Source organism: Agelaius tricolor, unplaced genomic scaffold, assembly GCF_023055355.1.
Source record: "Agelaius tricolor isolate 1412-34295 unplaced genomic scaffold, bAgeTri1.0.p SCAF_97, whole genome shotgun sequence".
In the NCBI taxonomy this organism is placed as follows: domain Eukaryota; kingdom Metazoa; phylum Chordata; class Aves; order Passeriformes; family Icteridae; genus Agelaius; species Agelaius tricolor.
In genome coordinates, this window is record NW_027269357.1 from 185,125 (window position 1) to 209,221 (window position 24,097).

Genomic DNA, 24,097 nt, shown 5'->3' on the forward strand with positions numbered 1-24,097 from the left:
GTCCCGGTGGATGTAGTGCAGGGAGTGCAGGTAGGCCATGCCCTGCAAAAACGGGGAAAAAAAACCAAATTGTGGCTGGATTTGGGAAGGCCGGAAGCGGTTCTGGGGGGTTTTGAGGCGTTTCTGGGGGAGCTGTGAGGTATTTTTGGGGTTCATCCCGTTTTTTTTTGGGAATCGCCCCCATTTCTGGGAATTAAGCCCCATTTGAGGGTTGGCACTCCTGTGTTTCCCCATTTTTGGGAGGAATTCAATGCCATTTTTTGGAGTTCAGCCTCACTTTGAAGTGTCAGCCCCATTTTTCAGGGGTTCAGATCCCCATTTTTTGGGGATCAGGCGCATTTTTGGGAATTCAGCCCCATTTTTCAGGGGGGGTCAGCCCTATATTTTGGGAATTCAGCCCCACTTCCAAAGGGTCCACCCCCATATTTTGGGAATTCAGCCCCACTTCCAAAGGGTCCACCCCCATATTTTGGGAATTCAGCCCCACTTCCAAAGGGTCTCACCCCCATATTTTGGGAATTCAGCCCCACTTCCAAAGGGTCCACCCCCATATTTTGGGAATTCAGCCCCACTTCCAAAGGGTCTCACCCCCATATTTTGGGAATTCAGCCCCATTTCCAAAGGGTCCACCCCCATATTTTGGGAATTCAGCCCCATTTTTCAGGGGGGGTCAGCCCCATTTTTGGGAATTCAGCCCCACTTCCAAAGGGTCCACCCCCATCTTTTGGGAATTCAGCCCCACTTCCAAAGGGTCCACCCCCATATTTTGAATATTCTGAATATTACATTTCAGCCCCATTTTTCAGGGGGGGGTCAGCCCCATTTTTGGGAATTCAGCCCCACTTCCAAAGGGTCTCACCCCATTTTTTGGGGATCACCCCCATATTTTGGGAATTCAGCCCCATTTCCAAAGGGTCCGCCCCATTTTTTTGCAATCCTGCCGCATTTTGGGGCTGTAACCCCCATTTCTGAGTCGTCCAACCCCGTTTTTTTGGGGAATGGTCCCGTTTTTTTGGGGACCCAGCCCCATTCCAGGCTCACCTCGCAGATCTGCTGGGCGAAGAGCAGGAGGTGGGACAGGCTCAGGGGGTGCTTGGGCAGGAATTCCCGGAGGCTTCCCAGCGGGACGTACTCCATGATCAGCTGCACCACCTTGTCCCCTGCAACGCACAGGCGGGAACGTGGGGACCGCCCTGAGAGCCCCCAGATTCCTGCCAGGACATCGATTCCCGGCCAAGAAAACTCGGGTTTTTTAAGCTCTGACCCACTGGGAAAACCCCCGTGGTTTTCTCCCTCACCCTGCTCGCTGCAGCAGCCCTTGTACTTGACGATGTTCTCGTGGTACAGCGTCTTCAGGATCTGGATCTCCCTCTTCCAGGAGCTCAGGAGCTGCGGGCTGCTCCCAGATTTCAGGGATTTCACCGCCACCATCTCCCCGGTGCCGTCGTTGGTGGGGTCGTAGCAGCACAGGCTCACCTTCCCGAAGTGGCCCTGGAGAAGGACGAACTTTTGGGATTTGGGCGGGGAAAGGAGGGTTTGGAGCTTCCCTGCGCTGGGAGGATGCAGATGGGGTCGACAAAGTTCAGAAATGGAGGGGGAAAAATCAGCAGGGGATATAGGTTAAAATGCGAAAACAAGGATTGAAACGTGGAATTTCGGATCCAGACAGGGAAAGGAGCTGGCCCAGCTTCCCCAGAATTGCAGAGCTCAGGACGCCACTGACCTCGCCCAGCTCCCGGATTTTCTTCAGGTACCGCTTCTGGAAGACGGTGGGATCCGACACCGGGAAGTCGGGATTCACCGACGTGACATCCAGGAGGTCTGCGAGGGACCTTGGGTTTTCCTTTCTATCCTTTTCCTCCCTTTCCCCACAGAATCCCGGGACTTTCCTTTTCCCGCCCCTCACGGAGCGGCTGCAGCCGGGTCAGGTCTCCCCCGCCCCCTTTCCCCACAGAATCCTGGGATTTCCCCCATTCCCCGACGCAGGACCTTCATCCCCGTTCTCCCTGGGATTTTTCCCCATTCCTCCCGGGATTTTTCTCCATTAACCCAGGATTTTTCCCTGTTCCCGCCCCTCACGGTGCGGCTGCAGCCGGGTCAGCTCCCTCACGCCACTTTTCCCCACAGAATCCCGGGATTTCCCCCCTTTCCCGTCCCTCACGGAGCGGCTGCAGCTGGGTGAGCTCCCTCACGCCCCTTTCCCGGACCCAGGACCCTCATCCCCGTTTCCCCAGGATTTTTCCCCATTTCCCGCCTTTCCCGCCCCTCACGGTGCGGCTGCAGCTGGGTGAGCTCCCTCACGCCCCTTTCCCGGACCCAGGACCCTCATCCCCGTTTCCCCAGGATTTTTCCTCGGGATTTCCCCCCTTTCCCGCCCCTCACGGAGCGGCTGCAGCCGGGTGAGTTCCCTCACGCCCCTTTCCCGGATCCAGGAGCCTCATCCCCGTTTCCCCAGGATTTTTCCCCGGGATTTTCCTTTTCCCGCCCCTCACGGAGCGGCTGCAGCCGGGTCAGCTCCCTCACGCCACTTTTCCCCATAGAATCCCGGGATTTTCCCCCGTTTCCCCCGGGATTTCCCGCCCCTCACGGAGTGGCTGCAGCCGGGTCAGCTCACTCACGCCCCTTTCCCGGATCCAGGACCCAAACCCCCGTTTCCCCCGGGATTTTTTCCCCATTCCTCCGGGATTTCCCCCCTTTCCCGCCCCTCACGGAGCGGCTGCAGCCGGGTGAGCTCCCTCACGCCACTTTTCCCCACAGAATCCCGGGATTTTTCCCCGTTCCCCCGGGATTTCCCGCCTTTCCCGCCCCTCACGGAGCGGCTGCAGCCGGGTGAGTTCCCTCACGCCCCTTTCCCGGATCCAGGAGCCTCATCCCCGTTTCCCCAGGATTTTTCCCCGGGATTTTCCTTTTCCCGCCCCTCACGGAGCGGCTGCAGCCAGGTCAGCTCCCTCACGCCCCTTTCCCGGACCCAGGACCCTCATCCCCGTTTCCCCCGGGATTTTTTCCCCTTTCCCGCTCCTCACGGTGCGGCTGCAGCCGGGTCAGCTCCCTCACGCCACTTTTCCCCACAGAATCCCGGGATTTTCCCCCGTTTCCCCCGGGATTTTTTCCCCTTTCCCGCCCCTCACGGTGCGGCTGCAGCCGGGTCAGCTCCCTCAGCACGGTGCGGAAGGATGGCCGCTCCACCGGGGTGTAGTTGAGGCACCGGGAGATCAGCGAGGCCAATTCCCGGCACGAAGGCTCCGGCAGCCGGTGCCTCTTCTCGTAGAAACGCTCCTTCTGCGAGAAAAACGCGGGGAAAAACTCCAAACCCGACCCCCAAACCCAGCCCAAACCAGGGAAAACAGCGGGAATCACCTCGGAGGGAGTGCGCTCCTTCAGCGGGACGTCGGCATCGAAGCAGATTTCCAGGAGCGTTGTCCCAAAACTCCACTTGTCCGAGGCCGTGCTGAGGCTCCCTACATCCCGGATGCACTCCGGGGCGATCCAGGGAATCCTGTCCACGCGCTCTGAGGGGCACATCCCACCAGGAAAGTATGAAATGTGTGTTTTAATTATTTACTGGGGGTGATGGCATGTCTGGGGTGTTGGTCTGTTATATACGTATATATTTATATATATATATACATATATAAAAATTATATATATATGTATATATGTAAATATATATGTATATATGTATATATATGTATATATGTAAATACATATATTTTTATATGTATATATTTACATATATATTTATATATATGTAAAACGTGAAAGGTGAAGGGTTGAAATATAAAATACGGAGTGCTAAATATGGGATATTAAAGGTGTAAAATACAGGATATTACTTAGAAAAATACGGGATATTCAAGGCATAAAATGTGGGATGTTAAAAATATAAAATTTTGGATTTTAAAGAGATAAAATATAGGATTTACAAGGGGAGGGTCTGTGGTAAAACGATCCCAGGCACTGTAATGGGGTGTGATCATCCCTGACAGCAGCTTGGGGACCGAACCAGGTGGAATTCCCATATTAAAATGCCAAATATTGGGAAAATTTGGGATGGAAAAGTTGGGAATACTCTGCGAAAAGAGCTCTGGCCACAACCTATGGAATTGTTAGGGAAAAGGGGGTAAAAACAATCTGGATTTTGCCCCCAGAAATCCATCCCTGCCCTTGTACCTTCCCGGGAGAGCACGGTGAAGCTGACCCCGGGGTCGCTGAGCTTCACGAAGGGCACGGATCCGTCCTCCAGCCCCTTCCTGGCCAGCAGGATGTTCTTGGCACACACATTCCCATGCACCAGGTTCTTATCCTCCTGGGGAAAGCAGAGCAAAAGGGGAAAATCATTGGGAAATAAATAAATTAAAAAAAAAAAAAAGAATCAACGATCCCCAGAAGAGGGGAGAAGGGAGCGAGGACGGGCAGCAGGAAGGGCGGAATGACCGTAAAAATGGGATTATCCCCTGGGAAAAGGGAGGGAAGGTTAGGATTAGGATTAGGGTTAGAGTTAGGGTTAGGGTTAGGATTAGGGTTAGGGTTAGGGTTAGGGTTAGGGTTAGAGTTAGGGTTAGAGTTAGGGTTAGGGTTAGGGTTAGGATTAGAGTTAGAGTTAGAGTTAGGGTTATGGTTAGGATTAGGGTTAGGGTTAGGATTAGGGTTAGGGTTAGGGTTAGGGTTAGGATTAGGGTTAGAGTTAGGGTTAGGGTTAGGGTTAGGATTAGGGTTAGGGTTAGGGTTTAGGGTTAGGGTTAGGGTTAGGGTTAGGGTTAGGGTTAGGGGTTAGGGTTAGGGTTAGGATTAGGGTTAGGGTTAGGATTTGGATTAGGGTTAGGGTTAGGGTTAGGATTAGGGTTAGCCTTAGGATAAGGATTAGCATTAGGATTAGGATTATGGTGATCCCATCTGGAGTTACCAGGTAGCTCAGGGCACTGCCGAGGTGTTTGGGTTAGGGTTAGTGTTAGGGTTAGGGTTAGGGTTAGGGTTAGGATAAGGATTAGGATAAGGATTAGAGTTAGGATTAGGGTTAGGGTTAGGGTTAGGATTAGGATAAGGATTAGGATAAGCATAAGGATAAGGATTAGGGTTAGGATTAGGATTAGGGTTAGGGTTAGGGCTAGGGTTAGGGTTAGGGTTAGTATTAGCATTAGGGTGATCCCATCTGGAGTTACCAGGTAGCTCAGGGCACTGCCCAGCTGCTTGGCCACGGTGATTTTCCACCCCACGGAGATCCGGCCCTTCTCCTTGCGCAGCAGCACGTCCAGGGGCCCGTGCTCCACGAACTCCTCCACCATGATGTCTGCAGGGAAATGTGGGGTGATCCCAGGGCAGCGGGGCTGGGAGCGGGGCGGGGAGGGGCTGCCGGGACTCACTCTCGGAGCCGCGCACGCAGACGCCGTGCACGAAGGCCAGGTGCACGTGGGACACCTGTGACATCAGGCTGGCGCTCTCGAAGAACGCCTGCGGGGACAGCAGGGGTGGCAGCGGGGCCCTGGGGCTCCTGAGGGGCCCAGAGCTCCTGGGAGCCCCATCCCAGCCCCATCCCAGCCCTTCGGAAGCCAAGTTCCAGAACCAAAAGCCAGGAGGAATTCCGGCCCTCATGGATCCACTTTCCAGCCCTGGGAGCCAAGTTCCAACCCCCGGATCCTTACTCCAGCGCCTGGATCCACTCTCCAGCCCTTGGATCCTTATTCCAACCCTTGGATCCACTTTCCAGCCCTTGAATCCACTTTCCAGCCCTTGGATCCATATTCCAGCCCTTGGATCCACTTTACAGCCCCTGGAGCCAAATCCCAGTCCTTTTGGAGCCGAATTCCAGCCCTCAGATCCACATTCCAACCCCCTGGGCCACGTTCCAGCCCTTTTGGGGTCACATCCCACTCCCCGGATCCCTCTCCCACCCCCTGGATCCCTCTCCCACCCCTTGGATCCCTCTCCCACACCCTGGATCCGTGTTTCCTGCCCCGATCCCGGCGCTCCCAGCCCCGGCAGGGCTCACCAGGGCGATGTCCCTGTGGCTGGGGTCCAGCACTTTGAGCACCACGTGCATCTCCCGCCCGTTGTTGTTCTGCTCCGTGCAGAAATACTCGGCCTCGTCGTCGTTCCCGGAGCTCCCGCAGACGCTCAGGACCCCGTCGTAGATGTTGGTCCGGGTGCCCTGGCCCAGGTGGGCTCTCTGGGAAAACAGGGAAAAGCAGGAGCTGTTGGACCCTGGCGAGGCAGGAATCCTCGCCTGGATCCCTCCCTGAATTCCCCCGGCCTCCCGGTGTGGGAGAAAGCCGCTTCCACGGGGATTTTTCCCTCGCTTTCCCTTGGAAAGGGAAGGGATGAAACGGCAAATCCATCCTGCCGGCTGCCCGGGGGCGTGGGAGCATCCTGGGATCTGGAGGGAATCTCTGGGAGGCAGAGAATCCCAGGAATGCAGAGAGGATTCCTCCACCACTCCAGCGATCCCAGGAAGGCAGAGTGGATCCCTCCACCTCCCCCAGTGAATCCCAGGAATCCGAGCAGTGAAATTCCCTGGAAAGCAGCACCTGGGTGATCTCGTTCTTGCGGATCTGGTGGAAGCTGAGCTGGGTGAGGTTCAGGATCTGCTTCCCGTTGTCCTTGGCCTTCCGCGTGATCAGCAGGTCTGAGATCTCTGGGGCGGGAGGGAACGGGGCCCCGTGAGCTCCCGGATCCGCCCGCTCCCGATCCCTGGCGTGATCCCTGTCCCCACCTCCTGGCTTGGGCGGGCAGCACCTCCTGACCGTGAAGTTCTCCTCGCCGGATCGGAGGGTGCAGCCCTTGAGCACGTCCAGGAGCTCCCGCAGGGAGGGGAACTCGCGCTCCCAGCCCTCCAGCACGAAGGAGTCTCCCTTCTTCTGGATCCGGAACTGACGGAACTTGAAGGCTCCCGGCGCGCCAGGAGCCTGGAAAAGCCGGGGAGAGGCAGGAGCTGCAGCCACCAGGCTCCCGGGTTGCTCCAGAGCTCACGATTCCCGGGAATCCCGCGCCGGGAACCGCGTCCCTACCTGCTGGTGGCCCCTCTTGAGCACGGACAGGATCATGCGGTTGAAATCCAGGACGCTCCAGCGGAGGATGTAGAGCCCTTCCTCCGGCTCCTCCCGGCGCAGCTTGGCAAAAACAAACTCCTCCCTGGAAAAGGGACGGGAGAGACGGGTGGGGATGAGCCCCAGGGGCGGGAAATGGATTGGGGTGAGCCCCGAGGAAAGGGAATGGATTGGGATGAGCCCTGAGGAAAGGGAATGGATTGGGATGAGCCCCTGAGGAAGGGGAATGGATTGGGATGAGCCCTGAGGAAGGGGAATGGATTGGGATGGGCCTGAAGGACAGGGAATGGATTGGGGTGAGCCCCGAGGAAAGGGAATGGATTGGGATGAGCCCCTGAGGAAAGGGAATGGATTGGGATGAGCCCCGAGGAAAGGGAATGGATTGGGATGGGCCCCGAGGAAAGGGAATGGATTGGGATGGGCCTGAAGGACAGGGAATGGATTGGGATGAACCCAAAGGACATGGAATGGATTGGGATGGACCCAAAGCAGATGGAATGGATCGGGAAGAACCCAAAGCAGATGGAATGGATCGGGAAGAACCCAAAGGACATGGAATGGACTGGGAAGAACCCAAAGCAGATGGAATGGATTGGGATGGACCCAAAGGACATGGAATGGATTGGGATGAGCCCCTGAGGAAAGGAAATGGATTGGGATGGACCCAAAGGACGTGGAATGGACTGGGATGCACCCAAAGCACGTGGAATGGATTGGGAAGAACCCAAAGCACATGGAATGGATTGGGAAGAACCCAAAGGACGTGGAATGGATTGGGATGGACCCAAAGGACGTGGAATGGACTGGGATGAACCCAAAGCACATGGAATGGATTGGGATGAACCCAAAGCACGTGGAATGGATTGGGATGGACCCAAAGGACGTGGAATGGACTGGGATGAACCCAAAGCAGATGGAACACCCAGGGAGCACCGTGAGGACATGGAGCAGCCCCGGGATGAGCCCTGGGACGCGGGAGAGCCGCAGGGAAGCCGCGCTCACTGCATGGGCCCGTGGATGCCGTTGTGGATGCTCAGGAGCAGCCGCGGCGGGGCCACGTCGTGGCACAGGTAATGGCTGGAGTCGGCTGTCAGGCGGAAATACCCATCCACCAGCGAGACCAGGGCCAGGGCGCTGCTGGGGCAGGGCAGCAGCACCTCCTGGCAGGGACAGAGCACCGGGGTGAGCGGGGAATACACGGAAACCCTGAAAATCCCGCGGGAAACCCTGAAAAATCCCATGGGAAACCCTGAAAATCCCACGGGAAACCCTGAAAAACCCACGGGAACCCTGAAAATCCCACGGGAAACCCTGAAAATCCCACGGGAAACCCTGAAAAACCCACGGGAACCCTGAAAATCCCACGGGAAACCCTGAAAATCCCACGGGAAACCCTGAAAAACCCACGGGAAACACTAAAAAACCCACGGGAAACTCTAAAAAACCCATGGGAAACACTAAAAACCCATGGGAAACCCTAAAAACCCATGGGAAACACTAAAAATCCCATGGGAAACCCTAAAAAACCCATGGGAAACACTAAAAACCCATGGGAAACACTAAAAATCCCATGGGAAACCCTAAAAAATCCCATGGGAAACACTAAAAACCCATGGGAAACACTAAAAATCCCATGGGAAACCCTAAAAAATCCCATGGGAAACCCTAAAAAACCCCCGGGAAACCCTAAAAAACCCCCGGGAAACTCTAAAAAACCCATGGGAAACACTAAAAACCCATGGGAAACACTAAAAACCCATGGGAAACACTAAAAACCCATGGGAAACCCTGAAAAATCCCATGGGAAACACTAAAATCCCACGGGAAACTCTAAAAAACCCATGGGAAACACTAAAAATCCCACGGGAAACCCTAAAAATCCATGGGAAACCTGCAGGAATCCCGTGGGAAATGGTTTAAAAAAAACTCTAAAAAACCCATGGAAAACCCTAAAAAAAAAAAGCCCTAAAAATCCCATGGGAAACCTGTGGGAAATGGTTTAAAAAAAACTCTAAAAAACCCACGGAAAACCCTAAAAAAACCTGTGGGAAACCCTAAAAAAAAAGCCCTAAAAATCCCACGGGAAACCTGTGGGAAACTTGTGGAAAATGGTTTAAAAAAAACTCTAAAAAACCCATGGAAAACCCAAAAAAAAAAGCCCTAAAAATCCCATGGGAAACCTGTGGGAAATGGTTTAAAAAAACTCTAAAAAACCCATGGAAAACCCTAAAAAAAAAAAAAGCCCTAAAAATCCCATGGGAAACCTGTGGGAAATGGTTTAAAAAACTCTAAAAAACCCATGGAAAACCCTAAAAAAAAAAAGCCCTAAAAATCCCATGGGAAACCTGCAGGAAACCTGTGGGAAATGGTTTAAAAAAACTCTAAAAAACCCATGGAAAACCCTAAAAAAAAAAAGCCCTAAAAATCCCATGGGAAACCTGCGGGAAACCCGTGGGAAATGGTTTAAAAAAACTCTAAAAAACCCATGGAAAACCCTAAAAAAGAAAGCCCTAAAAATCCCATGGGAAACCCGTGGAAAATCCTAACAAAACCCGCAGGAAACCCACGGGAAACCCTAAAAACCCCCCCAAAAACCCAGATTAAACCCCTCGCTCCTCCTGGCGGGGCAGTCCCGGATGCCAGCAGGGACCGGGGCCCCCAGACCCACCAGGCACTGGTTGTCCTGCCGGTGGATGCTGATCCTGCAGTCCTTGACCACCACGTGGGTGATTTCCCCGAAGTCGCAGAAGCGGCACCAGGGCGGCTCGGCCGGCCGCGCCTCCGGCTCCCTGCTCCTGCTCCTCCTCCCGAAGTACCCGCGCTGGGAGAGGCTTCCCGTGCCCTGCAAGGGGGAGAGGAGAGTTCCAGACTTTTCCGGATGCTGGGGGGGAATCGGGACAGGCTGGAGGAAAAGGCTGGAGGCGCCAAGGAAGGGGTTTGGGTGGGAAACTGGAAAAGTGGGACAGGAACAGAGGGGGCACGCCAGGCAAAACCCAGGAGCACAAACCAAGGAAAAAGATGGGATTTGGGGTGGGATGGAGCATCCCAAACCAAGGACAAACCAAGGAAAAAGATGGGATTTGGGGTGGGATGGAGCATCCCAAACCCACCACAAACCGAAGATTTGGGGCAGCAATGGAGCATCCCAAACCAACCACAAACCGAGGATTTGGGGCAGGAATGGAGCATCCCAAAGCCACCATAAACCAAGGAAAAAGATGGGATTTGGGGTGGGATGGAGCATCCCAAACCCACCACAAACCAAGGAAAAAGATGGGATTTGGGGTGGAATGGAGCATCCCAAACCCACCACAAACCAAGGAAAAAGATGGGATTTGGGGTGGAATGGCTCCTCCCAAACCCACCACAAACCGAGGATTTGGGGCAGGAATGGCTCATCCCAAAGCGAGGATTTGGGGCAGGAATGGAGCATCCCAAAGCCACCACAAACAGAGGATTTGGGGCAGCAACATCTCCTCCCAAACCAAGGATTTGGGGCAGGAATGTCTCCTCCCAAAGCGAGGATTTGGGGCAGGAATAGCTCATCCCAAACCAAGGATTCGGGGCAGCAACGTCTCCTCCCAAGCCCGCCCCATCCCCAGCCACCTCGGCGGGCGCCGGCCTCCACTGGATGCCGCCGGTGCCGGTGACCAGCACGTGGTGCGTGACCGGGCGCTCCCGCGGCCGCTCCGGCTCCGCGCCGCCCCCGTGGGCGCGGCACGGCCCCTTCTCGCCCTCGGCCGCCGTCTCCAGCGCCAGCACCGGGAAGAGCTCGGCCCCAAAGCGGGGAGCCAGCTGCTCCAGCGTGGCCAGGTACTTGTACATCACATCCCGCGCCGTCAGGCCGCCCGCGGCCACCGTGTGCCGCTGGAAGCGCCGCAGGAAGCGGCGGAAGACGTTCTTCATGCGGAACCGCGTCAGGGCGCTGTGCTGCTGGATCTGGCGGCGGAAGGAGCGCGGGATGCAGTCCTTGAAGCTGCCGGGATGAAGGGAACCGGTCAGGGAAGAGGGGAGGGAGAGCGTGGGATGCGACGGGGAAAGATGGCGCAAAACGGGGGGAAAAACACAGTGAAAAAGGAGGAAAAAGCGGTGAAAATGAGGAAAAAGCAGTGAAAAACGAGGAAAAAGCAGTGAAAAACGAGGAAAAACGAGTGAAAAAGGAGGAAAAACCAGTGAAAACAAAGGAGAAACCAGTGAAAAAGGAGGAAAAAGCAGTGAAAATGAGGAAAAACCAGTGAAAACCAAAGGAGAAACCAGTGAAAAGTGAGGAAAAAAAAACACTGAAAAAGAAGGAAAAACCGGTGAAAAACGAGGAAAAACCAGTGTAAAAGAAGGAAAAAGCAGTGAAAAAGAAGGAAAAACCAGTGAAAAATGAGGAAAAACCAATGAAAAATGAGGAAAAACCAGTGAAAAAGAAGGAAAAACGAGTGAAAAATGAGGAAAAACCAGTGAAAAACGAGGAAAAAGCAGTGAAAAAGAGGGAAAACCCAGTGAAAATGAAGGAAAAACCAGTGAAAAAGGAGGAAAAAGCAGTGAAAAAGGAGGAAAAAGCAGTGAAAAATGAGGAAAAAGCAGTGAAAAACAAGGAAAAACCAGTGAAAAACGAGGAAAAACGAGGAAAAAGCAGTGAAAAACGAGGAAAAACCAGTGGAAACGAAGGAAAAACGAGGAAAAACCAGTGAAAAAGAAGGAAAAACAAGGAAAAACCAGTGAGAACGAAGGATAAACCAGTGAAAAATGAGGAAAAAAAACCACTGAAAGAGAAGGAAAAACCGGTGAAAAACGAGGAAAAACCAGTGAAAAATGAGGAAAAACCAGTGGAAAACAAGTGAAAAACCGGTGAAAAAGAAGGAAAAATAAGGAAAAACCAGTGAGAACGAAGGACAAACCAGTGAAAAAATGAGGAAAAACCAGTGGAAAAAAAGGAAAATCCAGTGAAAAACCAGTGAAAAATGAGGAAAAACCAGTGGAAAAAAAGGAAAAACCAGTGAAAAGCCAGTGAAAAGCCAGTGAAAAATGAGGAAAAACCACTGAAAAACGAGGAAAACCCAGTGAAAAAGAAGGAAAACCCAGTGAAAAAGAAGGAAAACCCAGTGAAAAAGAAGGCAAATCCCCCTTGGAAGCGGAGCAGGAACCCACCTGTACTTCCTGGCCACCTCCTCCAGGGAAAGGCCCTTCCTGAGGGCGAGGTGGCTCAGGTGCAGCACGGCCATGCCCAGGCTCTCGTTCTTGAACCTCTGCATTTCGGGCTCGCTCTGGAAATCCCGCAGCGAGGCGACGTCGTTGATGAACTCGAATTTTCCCTGTCGAACGTGGAATAATTGGGAACAAAACTCGGCCCCGAGGCGGCTTCCGGGAGGATTCTCCTCGTGTTTTAAAATGTGGGACCACAAGGAAAAACCCCTTAAAAGGGAAAATCCTGCGGAATTCTGGAATCCCACTCAGCTCCGGTCCCAGCCGTTTTCCTTTCCCACAGGGAAAACTCAGGGGGGTTTTTTACCCTCAAACAAACCCCCGGGGATGGGAATTGGGATCCTGATCCAAACCCAGCTGGGTTGAGGGAAACCCTCCCGTTTTCCCCCGAATCCCGCCCCGTTACCTGCTCAAACAGGTACTCAAAGGAGGCCCTGTCCAGCAAGGCCCCTCCGCGAGGTTTCTCCTCGGGGGAATCGCCCGTGCGCGGCGCGTTCCGGAAAACCGCCGGCTCCTGCTCGTTCATCCCGTGCCAGTTCCGGAAATAAAACCTGGAACGGGGAGAGGATGGCAGGAGAGGGGCTGGCCCCGTGCCGGGGGCCACGTCCTGGGCTCAGATCGGGGCATTTTGGGGTTTTTGTCAGGAATAAAACTTCTCGGAACCACAGGGGAAACAGCGACGCGCTTAAAACAAATCAGGATTTGAGCACAGGGAGTGAATCTGAGCTGGCAGTGAAGAGCAGCAGCCTCCAGAACGGGACCATTTAAAGCTTTCCCCACCTTTTTCAGCCCTGCTGATCCCAAAAACCTCCGTGAGAGCTGCTGGGGAGGAAGGCGGAGCGATTTTGGGAGGAAAGAAGTGGATTTTTGCACGCTGACGGAGAGGCCAAATCCGACATATCCCCCCCTCCAAGTGGGAGCGGTTTTTCCAAGGGAACCCTCACTCACCTCATCCTGAAGATGAGGTTGATGCTGGTGTCCTTGCCGACGTGGAACTGGTGGTTGGGAGGGAGCCAGATCCGGCTCTGGGGGTCGTAGAGGGCGAAGAGGCTGTAGCAGAGCGGGGTGATCCCTGCCAGGAATGGGAAAAGCCAGCTGGGACCAGGGGGTTTGCTCCCAAAATCTGAAATTCCAGGGGGTTTTGCTCCCCAGGAACCGAAACTCCGCTGGTTTTATTTTCTACAAACCCAACCTCAGTTTTGTTCCCAATAAACCTGATGTCAGCAGGTCTCATTCCCCCCACAAGAAAACACCCCCACAAAACTCAGTGGGTTTTATTCCCAAAAAAAACACCAGAAAACTGGGATTTTCTCAGCTTTGGGGAGGAATCCAGTTGGGATCTGATGTTCCATGGGAACTCCTGGTATTTTCCCTGGGAATGCTTGATGTTTTCCCCAGTGTTCTCCCTAGGAATTCCTGGTGATTTCTCTGGGAATTCCCAGGTGTTTTCCCCGGTGCTTTCCCTGGGAATTCCTGATGGTTTCCCCAGTGTTTTCCCTGGGAATTCCTGGTGTTTTCCCTGTGAATCCCTGGTGTTTTCCCTGATGTTTTCCCTGGTATTTTCCCTGTGAATCCCTGGTGTTTTCCCTGCATATTCCCCGCTGTTTTCCCTGGGAATTCCTCATCCTCATGTGTCACACAGCAGGACCCGCCCTTCCCCAGCCATCCCAAGCCCCGGAGCCCCTGTCCCTGTCCCTGTCCCCATCCCTGTCCCCATCCCTGTCCTTGTCCCATCCCTGTCCCCATCCCTGTCCCATCCCTGTCCCCATCCCTGTCCCCCTGTGCTCACCCAGGCTCCGTACCAGGTCGATGCAGATCCCCCTGTCCCTGTCCCGATCCCTGTCCCTGTCCCATCCCTGTCCCTGTCCCTGTCCCTGTCCCTTTGGGGCTCACCCAGGCTCCGTGCCAGGTCGATGCAGATCTCCCCATCCCTGTCCCTGTCCCATCCCTGTCCCTGTCCCCCTGTGCTCACCCAGGCTCCGTGCCAGGTCGATGCAGATCTCCCTGTCCCATCCCTGTGTCCCATCCCTGTCCCTGTCCCATCCCTGTCCCTTTGGGGCTCACCCAGGCTCCGTGCCAGGTCGATGCAGATCTCCTGGGCACTCAGGTACCCTGTCCCCCTGTCCCTGTGCCCCTGTCCCCCTGTCCCTGTCCCTTTGGGGCTCACCCAGGCTCCGTGCCAGGTCGATGCAGATCTCCTCGGCGCTCAGGGCGCCCCGGCCGTACACGCGGCATCGCTCGCGCTCCTCGTCCCCGCTCCAGTGCAGCAGCACCTTCAGCCCCGCGCCCGCCGGGAACCCGCAGCCCTCGGGCTCGGCCGCGGCCCCGCGCCGGCACAGGGACATGGCACAGGCGGTTCTGGGGGTGAAAAACATGGGATTGGGACCCAGAAATGGGATTGGGACCCAGAAATGGGATTGGGACCCAAATAATGGGATTGGGACCCAAAAATGGGATTGGGACCCAGAAATGGGATTGGGACCCAAAAATGGGATTGGGAACCCACAGCCCTCGGGCTCAGCCACAGCCCTGCACTGGCACAGGGACATGGCAGAGGCAGTTCTGGGGGAAAAACACAGGATTGGGACCCAAAAAATGACATTCCCAAAGCTGGAGAGTGCCAGGGACATGGTGGCAGCTTTGGGGGAAAAAGCAGGATTTGGCGCCCATTTCGGGGTGGATTTGGGGATTTTCAGGAGGTATTCTGGACCCATTTCAGAGTGGAATTCTGATCCCCTTCAGAATGGGTTTTGCACCTGTTTCAGGATGGATTTTGATCCATTTCAGGGTGCATTTTTGACCCGTTTCAGGCTGTATTTTGACCCAATTTCCGCTGCATTTTTGACCCACTTCAAGAGGAAACTTTGACCCATTTCAGGGTAGATTTTGACCCACTTCAAGATGAAATTTTGACCCATTTTGGGGCGGATTTTGACCCATTTCAGTCTCTCAGAGAACACTCCCCCCCCCGGCCCCGGTTGGTACCGGCCCCTGCCCCTCTCCCCGCCCGCCCCGGTTGGTACCGGCCCGCGGCCCCTCACGGGGCTGGTTCGGGGCCCACCCCCGGTTGGCACCGCCCCTCCCGGTTGGAACCGACCCAGTTCCCCGTCCCGGCTGTCACCACCCGCCGTTATCCCCCCGGCTGCCGCCGGTCCGTGCGGTGGTACCGGCTCCCCCCCCCCCCGTCCCCCCCGTTGGTACCGGCCCGGCCCGGCCGCCGCTCCGGCTCCTCCGCCCCGCAGCGCCGCCGCCTCCCATTGGCCGCGAGAGACGCGCGCTGCCATTGGCCGGGCCGGAGCCAGGCCACGCCCACACCCCATGGGCGGGGCCGCGCCTCGGGAAAGGCTCTGATTGGCTGAGGGGCGGGGCTCTAGAGAAAGGGAGGAGCCCGAGATGCGCAGGTAAAGGGGGCGGGGCCTGAGGGGAACAGCTGGATCCGAAATGGGGGGGGGGGGGGGGGGAACAGCTGGATCTGAAATGGGAACACCTGGATCCAGACGTGGGGGAGAGCAGCTGGATCTGAAATGGGAACAGCTGGATGTGAAATGGGAACAGCTGGATCCAGAATTGGGAACAGCTGGATCCAGACTTGGGGATCGCACAGCTGGAACCAGGAACGCAACTGGGCCCAAAGTGGGAGTGGGATGGATCCGAACTGGAGGGTGCTGGAAGGGGCACAGCTGGATTTAAACACGGGCACAGCTGGACTGGGATCCAAATTGTTTGGGTTTGTTTTTTGGGGGGTGCCCAAACCCCATCAGGGATCCCCCCCAAGCCCCCATGGCAGGATGGGGGGGGTCACAGCCCCCTGCCCCTCTCAGGGCGGCTCCAATCCCAAAACCCCCCCAAAGGCCCCCAGAGCCCCAGGCCATGCTCAGCTTCTCCAATCTCTTTATTCTCTGCTCTGGCACCGCGGCTCCGACCCCCCCTGCACCCCAAACCCACCCGGAGGGGATGGGGGGGGGCCCAAACCTCCCAAAATCCTTCCCCAAAGTCTCTACGGCGTGAAAAGCGTGGGGGGGGGGGCGTGAGGGGAGTGGGGAGGGGGCTGCAGGGCTGGGGGGGGGGCGGGGCACGACCCCTCCCCGCCTGATTCTGCTGCTTTTCCGACGGGGGGGTTGAAATTGTTGGGTTGGTTTTTTTGTATTTTGGTTTTTTTTTCCGTGGTTTTTTTTGACCTTTTCTGCCATTTTTCTTTTTTTTTCCCGCGGGCCGCGGTGGCCCCGCTCAGGGCTTGGCCTCCTGCTCGGCTCCTCCTCCGTTCTCCTTCTGGATCTCCTCGTAGGGCGCCGCCTCCCCCGCGCCTCTCTCGGCCCCGTCCCCGCCCTTGGCGTTGGGCACCCAGAGCCCCGAGTCGATGCAGCGCTGCATGTGGTACTTGGCCTCCTGGACAGGGGAAAAGGGGGTGCTGGGGACGGCCTGGGGGGTTTGGGGACAGCCTCAAGGGGTTTGGGGACACCCCAAGGGGTTTGAGGACATCTCAAGGGGTTTGGGGACAGCCTGGGGGGTTTGGGGACAGCCAGGGGGGGTTTGGGGACATCTCAAGGGGTTTGGGGACAGCCGGGGGGGTTTGGGGACACCCGGGAGAGATTTGGGGACAGCCAGGGGGGTTTGGGGACGGCCGGGGGGGTTTGGGGACAGCCAGGGGGGTTTGGGGACAGCCTGGAGGGATTTGGGGACAGCCCCAAGGGGTTTGGGGACATCCTCGAGGGGTTTGGGGACAGCCTGGAGGGATCTGGGGATGCCCCGAGGGGTTTGGGGACACCCCAAGGGGTTTGGGGACATCCTTGAGGGGTTTGGGGACACCCCGAGGGATTTGGGGACACCCTGAGGGATTTGGGGACACCCCGAGGGATTTGGGGACATCCTCGAGGGGTTTGGGGACACCCCAAGGGGTTTGGGGACACCCTGAGGGATTTGGGGACATCTCAAGGGGTTTGGGGACACCCCGGAGGGATCTGGGACCCTTCCCGAGTGATTTGGGGACACCTCGAGGGATTTGGGGACACCCTGAGGGATTTGGGGACACCCCGAGGGATTTGGGGACATCCTCGAGGGGTTTGGGACCCTTCCCGAGTGATTTGGGGACACCCCAAGGGATTTGGGGACACCCTGAGGGATTTGGGGACACCCCAAGGGATTTGGGGACATCCTCGAGGGGTTTGGGGACACCCCAAGGGGTTTGGGGACATCCTTGAGGGGTTTGGGGACACCCCGGAGGGATCTGGGACCCTTCCCGAGGGATTTGGGGCTCCCCTGAGGGATTTGGGGACACCTCAGGGGGTTTGGGGACACCCTGAGGGATTTGGGTTTCCCCGGGTGTTTGGGGACCCCTCCCGAGGTATTTTTGGGGTGAAAAAACTCACGGTTGGGTCCATTTTGCTGATTGTGTCCTGCAGCATCTGAACGTCTTTGACATCGAAGCATTTCTGCAGCTCCTGCTGGGCCAGGGACTGGTCAGCGCTGGGAGGGACTGGGATTGTACTGGGAGGGACTGGGATTGTACTGGGAGGGACTGGGATTGTACTGGGATTGTACTGGGAGGGACTGGGACCAACCCAACCCCACCAGGATCCCCCAGCCCTCCAACACCCAAAACCTCAGGATTTATCCCCAAAACCCCCTCAGAGCACTTATGGGAGCCCCCGAAAGGCCCCAAACCGGGGAGTTTAGCCCCAAACTCACAGGGCCCCAAAAAGCCCCAAACCTGGGGTTTTTAGCCCCAAACTCACAGAGCCCCAAAAAGCCCCAAACCCCTGGGTGTCAAAATGTCCCAAACCGGGGTTTCTAGCCCCAAACTCACAGGGTCCCAAAAGGTCCCAAACCAGGGGTTTTTAGCCCCAAACCAGGGTTTCTAGCCCCAAACTCACAAGGCCCCAAAAAGCCCCAAACCAGGGGTTTTTAGCCCCAAACCAGGGGTTTTAGCCCCAAACTCACAGGCCCCAAAAGGTCCCAAACCAGGGGTTTTTAGCCCCAAACCGGAGTTTTTAGCCGCAAACTCACAGGGCCCCAAAATGCCCCAAAAAGGGGAGTTTAGCCCCAAACTCACAGAGCCCCAAAAAGCCCCAAACCCGGGGTTTTTAGCCCCAAACTCACAGGGTCCCAAAAGGTCCCAAACCAGGGGTTTTTAGCCCCAAACCAGGGTTTTTAGCCCCAAACTCACAGAGCCCCAAAAAGCCCCAAACCGGGGTTTTTAGCCCCAAACCCGGGGTTTTTAGCCCCAAACTCACGGGGCCCCAAAAAGCCCCAAACCGGGGTTTTTAGCCCCAAACTCACAAGGCTCCAAAATGTCCCAAACCCGGGGTTTCTAGCCCCAAACCCGGGGTTTTTAGCCCCAAACGAGGGGTTTTTAGCCCCAAACCCGGGGTTTTTAGCCCCAAACTCACGGCGGGCAGGGACTCGTAGACCTCGACGGGGTCGAGCCCGCCGGGCCCCAGGCGTTTCTGGCGCTCCTCCTCCTCGTACTCGCGCAGCGCCTTCTCCAGGCGCGCCCGCGCCCGGCCCCGCACGCGCTCCTTGAACGCCTCCAGCTCCTCCGTGAAGCCCTCCAGGTACTGCTGGTCTGCCGTCTGTGAAAGGGGGAAAAAAAGGGGGAAAAAGGGGGGTGCGGGCCCAAATCCGGGTCAAATTTGCTGAAAATTCGGCTGAAATTCAGCAGAAATCTGGTTCAAAACCCAGCTCAAATTCATCGCAAATCCGGTTCAAAATTCAGCTCAAATCCGGTTCAAATTCACCCAAAATTCACCACAAGTTCACCCCCAAATTCAGCCCCAAATTCATCTCAAATCCACCTCAAAATTCGGCTGAAATTGAGCATAAATCCGGTTCAAAACCCAGCTCAAACGCACCACAAATACGGTTCAAAATTCAGCCCAAATCCGGCTCAAATTCACCCAAAATTCACCACAAATTCAGCCCCAAATTCATCTCAAATCCACTCAAAATTCGGCTGAAATTCAGCATAAATCCGGTTGAAAACCCAGCTCAAATTCATCGCAAATATGGTTCAAAATTCAGCCCAAATTCACCCAAAATTCACCACAAGTTCACCCCCAAATTTACCCCAAATTCATCTCAAATTCACTCAAAATTCAGCTGAAATTCAGCATAAATCCGGTTCAAAACCCAGCTCAAATTCATCGCAAATACGGTTCAAAATTCAGCTCAAATCCGGCTCAAATTCACCCAAAATTCACCACAAATTCAGCCCCAAATTCATCTCAAATTCACTCAAAATTCGGCTGAAATTCAGCAGAAATCCGGTTCAAAACCCGGCTCAACTTCGCCACAAATCCGGTTCAAAATCCAGCTCAAATTCACCCAAAATTCACCACAAGTTCACCCCCAAATTTACCCCAAATTCATCTCAAATCCACCTCAAAATTCACTCCAAAACTACCTCAAATCCACCCCCAAATCCACTCCAAAATTCATCCCAAATCCACTCCAAAATTCAGCCCAAAAATCCACCTCAAATTCCCCACAAATTCGCCCCCAAATTCCGCCTAAATTCACCCCAAAATTCAACCTAAATTCACCTCAAATTCAACCTAAATTCACCTCAAATTCAACCTAAATTCACCTCAAATTCCCCACAAATTCACTGCCAAATTGGCCCCCAAATTCAACCTAAATTCACCCCCAAATTCACCCTAAATTCACCCCGAATCCCCCCCCAAATTGAATTTTTACCTTAATTTTGGTGAAGAACTGCCTGAAGCAGGCCCTGGGGTCCACCTTGAGGCTCTTGGCCAGCTCCAGGATGAACTGCATGACGATGGTCTGGTGGGCCACCTGCTCCATCAGCGCGTGTTTCTGGGGACAAACAGCTCAAAATCCCCAAAGTGCCCCAAAATCCCACGTCCCTCCAACCCTTCTGGGCTGGGAAAGGTGATTTGGAACAGGGGATCCCTGCAGGAGCTGCTAAGGGCGTTAGGGTGCTGGATTTGATGGGCTTTAGGGTGCTGGATTTGATGGGGCTTTAGGAGCTTTTTGACCCCAAATTAATCCCAAATTAATCCCAAATTCCCTGATTTTGATATTTTTTTCCAGGCTCCTCACCCCAGGTAAAGCCTGGAGCAGCAGGAGAGGGGTCTGGGGGTGCACCCCTCTCCCATACAGGATGATTTTAAGGATCTCTCCTACTCCATAACCCCCAAACCTCTCATTTTTTCCTGCCCAAAACCCAGAGGGGTGGCAAGAAAGCGATTGCAGCCCGGAAAAGGGAGAATTTCCCCCCAAATTCAGCCTCACCTCCTCCACCTCCAGGTCGATGCACCAGATCACCAGGTAGTTGGCTGTCTCCTCGCACACCAGGTGAGGGTGCTCCGACAGGTGCTTCTGGCTGTCGTCCCAGCGCCGCAGCATCCCTGCGGCAGCGCGGGGGTTAATGAGGGAACGCACTCGGGGCTCGTTAGGGGGGTCCTTAATGAGGGAACCCACTCTGGGTTAGGGGATTGTTAATGAGGGAATCAACTCTGGGGCTCGTTAGGGGGGTCCTTAATGAGGGAACCCACTCTGGGTTAGGGGATTGTTAATGAGGGAATCAGCTCGGGGCTCGTTAGGGGGGTCCTTAATGAGGGAATCCACTCTGGGGCTCGTTAGGGGATTGGTAATGAGGGAACCAATTCTGAACCTTGTTAGGGGGTTCATTAATGAGGGAATCAACTCGGGGCTCATTAGGGGATTGTTAATGAGGGAATCAACTCGGGGCTCATTAGGGGATTGTTAATGAGGGAACCCGCTCGGGGCTCGTTAGGGGATTGTTAATGAGGGAATCAACTCGGGGCTCATTAGGGGGGTCCTTAATGAGGGAACCCACTCAGGGCTCGTTAGGGGATTGGTAATGAGGGAACCCACTCTGGGTTAGGGGATTGTTAATGAGGGAACCCGCGCGGGGCTCGTTAGGGGATTGTTAATGAGGGAATCAACTCGGGGCTCGTTAGGGGGGTCCTTAATGAGGGAATCAACTCGGGGCTCGTTAGGGGGGTCCTTAACGAGGGAATCCACTCTGGGGCTCGTTAGGGGATTGGTAATGAGGGAACCAATTCTGAACCTTGTTAGGGGGTTCATTAATGAGGGAATCCACTCTGGGTTAGGGGATTGTTAATGAGGGAACCAACTCCAAACCTCGTTAGGGGATTCCTGAATGAGGAAACCAACTCTGAACCTCATTAGGGGGTTCCTTAATGAGGAAATCCACTCTGAACCTCGTTAGGGGGTTCCTTAATAAGGGAATCCACTCTGGAATCCACTCTGGACCTCGTATGGGGATTCCTGAATGAGGGAACCAACTCCGGACCTCGTTAGGGGATTCCTTAATGAGAAAATCCACTCTGAACCTCGTTAGGGGATTCCTTAATGAAGGAACCAGGGTGGGTATGAGGGAGAGCACCTCATCCTGAAATTTAAATAAATTCCCCCAAAACTCAGCTCCAGCAGGGGGAAAATGGGGAAACCACACCAAATCCTGGATTTTCAGCAGAGTGAGAGGGTTCCAGGGCTGCTCCCAGCACTGGGGGCGCTCCCCAGGCCGGGGAACCCCAAGAAGCTGCTCCCCAATGCCCCCAGCTCTCTCTCACCGAAGTGCTTGATCTGCTTCTCGTATCTCTCCACGAAGCTTTTGTGCTTCTTCTCCTTCTGCTCCTCCGTCTCCTCCTTCTCCTCGGGCTTCACGTTGAAAACGCTCTGGGGACCCGAAGGAAAACGGGGAATGGTTTGGGGGGAAACATCACAGGTTTGGGGGCGGATTTTTGGGGGGAAACCTCACAGGTTTGGGGACGGATTTTTGGGGTTTTTTTTGCAGATTTGGGGCCGGTTTTTTGGGGGTAAACATCACAGATTTGGAGTTTTTTGGGGTTTTTTTCACAGATTTGGGGTCAGTTTTTTGGGGTAAACATCACAGATTTGGGGTCGGATTTTTGGGGGTTTTTTCACAGATTTGGGGTCAGTTATTTGGGGGAAACATCACAGGTTTGGGGTCAGTTTTTTTGGGGGGAACGTCACAGATTTGGAGTCGGTTTTTTTGGGGTAAACATCACAGATTTGGGGTCAGTCTTTTGGGGGTAAACCTCACAGATTTGGGGTCAGTTTTTTGGGTTTTTTTTCGCAGATTTGAGGTTAGTTTTTTGGGGTAAACATCACGGATTTGGAGTCAGTTTTTTTGTGGGAAATATCACAGATCTGGGGTCAGTTTTTTGGGTTTTTTTTTTCGCAGATTTGGGGTCAATTTTTTGGGGAAACATCACAGATTTGGGGTCAGTTTTTTGGAGTAAACATCACAGACTTGGGGTCAGTTTTTTGGGGGAAACATCACAGATTTGGCGTCAGTTTTTTGGGGTAAACATCACAGATTTGGAGTCATTTTTGGGGGGATTTTTCACAGATTTGGAGTAATTTTTGGGGGGATTTTTCACAGATTTGAGGTCAGTTTTTTTGGGGGATTTTTCACAGATTTGGAGTCATTTTTTGGGTTTTTTTTCACAGATTCGAGGTCAGTTTTTGGGGTGCTTTTCACAGATCTGGTGCCCGTTTTTCGGGGTGTTTCCTCCCCAAACCCCCACCTTGCTGAACCCGTCCTTGCTGAGCGTGTCCACGTTCCAGGGCATGTTCTTCTCCTTCTTCCTCAGCTCCTCCAGCTTGTTCTCCCAGCTCTTCTCCTCGTTCCTCAGCTGCTGGGCCTCGGCCTGGAGCTTCTCCAGCTCCCCCCGGCCGCTCTCGGGCTCGGCCAGCTCCAGCTCCTTCACCTTCTTCAGGCACTCGGCCAGTTTGCGCTTGCACTCGCGGCAGCCCTTGTCCAGCTCCTCCTTCTCCTTCTGGAACTGCTCCATGCGCTCCACGCGGGCCTGGGGGCGCCCACAAAGCTCCAGACCCCCCCATTTTGACGCTTCTGGGGTGGCTCTGGGGTTCTGGGGATTCCCAGACCCCCAAATTTTGGGGGGGGGGGGGGTTTGGGGGTGTTGCTGCCCCACCCTGTGGGACAGGGAGGGGATTGGGGGGGCTGAGACCCCACTCTGAGGGGGTTCCCAAGGGAAGGGGCAGAACCTGGGTGGGGGAATGGGGAAACCGGGATGGGGGCACAGGGATGGGCACGGGGTGTGCTGGGCACAGGAAGCCCAAACTCATTTTTGGGCTGGATTTGGGATGGATTTAGGGTGAATTTGTTGTGAATTTGGGGTGTCCTGGATGGGGGCACAGGGAATGGGGACACAGGGAACGGGGTTTTCTGGGATGGGGGCACAGGAACGGGGTGTCCTGGATGGGAGCACAGGAACTGGGGTGCCCTGGGATGGGGGCACAGGAATTGGGGCGTTCCGAGATGGGGCACAGGATCTGGGGTGCCTGCGATAGGGGCGCTCCCCGCCGGGGGTCCCGGTACGATCCCACCGGAACGCGGGGAGCCCCCGCCCCACGGCGGCCCCCGGAGCTGGGAAAAGGGAAACGCCCCCCGCCCCACGGGGGTCCCACCAACAACCGAACCCCCCCGCCCGCCTCCCCCGGCAATGCCGGGCCCGGTCGCCATGGGAACGGGGCGCCAGGCCCCGGAGGGCCCCGCGGGCCGGCCCGGCCGCACCTGGTGCCGCCATCGGAAGAGGCTGGCGGTGTCGATGTTGGGGTGAGTCTCGTCCTCATCGTCCGAGACCTCGATGTGGTCCCACACGCTGTAATCCACCATGGCGCGGCCGCCGCGACCCTCCGCCACCCGCCCGGCACGGCACGGCCGCTTCCGCCCGCGCCTGACGCGCTTCCGCCCGCGCCTGACGCACTTCCGGCGCCGCGCCGGCACTCCCGAGCATGCGCGCAGCGCGCGTGGAGCAGCACCCGGTTCAAAGATGGCGGCGGATTTAAAGAGACACGAACACTCC

At 55.3% G+C, this 24,097-nt stretch overlaps 2 protein-coding genes across 2 annotated transcripts; both read right to left on the minus strand.

Moving 5' to 3' along the window:
- Window positions 1–15,568, minus strand: TYK2 (tyrosine kinase 2; the record flags this gene model as incomplete). Its single annotated transcript, XM_071418981.1, has 21 exons — window positions 15,435–15,568; window positions 14,401–14,591; window positions 13,182–13,305; window positions 12,640–12,784; window positions 12,180–12,343; window positions 10,647–11,016; window positions 9,709–9,882; window positions 8,043–8,200; window positions 7,002–7,125; window positions 6,707–6,899; window positions 6,522–6,628; window positions 5,987–6,163; window positions 5,361–5,448; window positions 5,160–5,287; window positions 4,171–4,306; window positions 3,358–3,509; window positions 3,129–3,279; window positions 1,724–1,821; window positions 1,299–1,491; window positions 1,042–1,160; window positions 1–42 (listed from the first exon to the last, which is right to left on the minus strand). Coding segments are annotated over exons 1-21 (3,153 nt in total), but the record flags the coding sequence as incomplete, so codon positions are not given.
- A 539-nt stretch (window positions 15,569–16,107) lies between these two features.
- On the minus strand, window positions 16,108–23,989 carry CDC37 (cell division cycle 37, HSP90 cochaperone). Its single transcript, XM_071419018.1, has 8 exons — window positions 23,806–23,989; window positions 22,796–23,077; window positions 21,815–21,920; window positions 20,487–20,602; window positions 19,926–20,048; window positions 18,620–18,802; window positions 17,600–17,671; window positions 16,108–16,619 (listed from the first exon to the last, which is right to left on the minus strand). The coding sequence occupies exons 1-8, from the start codon at window positions 23,905–23,907 to the stop codon at window positions 16,461–16,463; spliced, it is 1,143 nt and encodes a 380-aa protein (XP_071275119.1). The 5' UTR covers window positions 23,908–23,989; the 3' UTR covers window positions 16,108–16,460.
- Window positions 23,990–24,097: the final 108 nt, after the last annotated feature.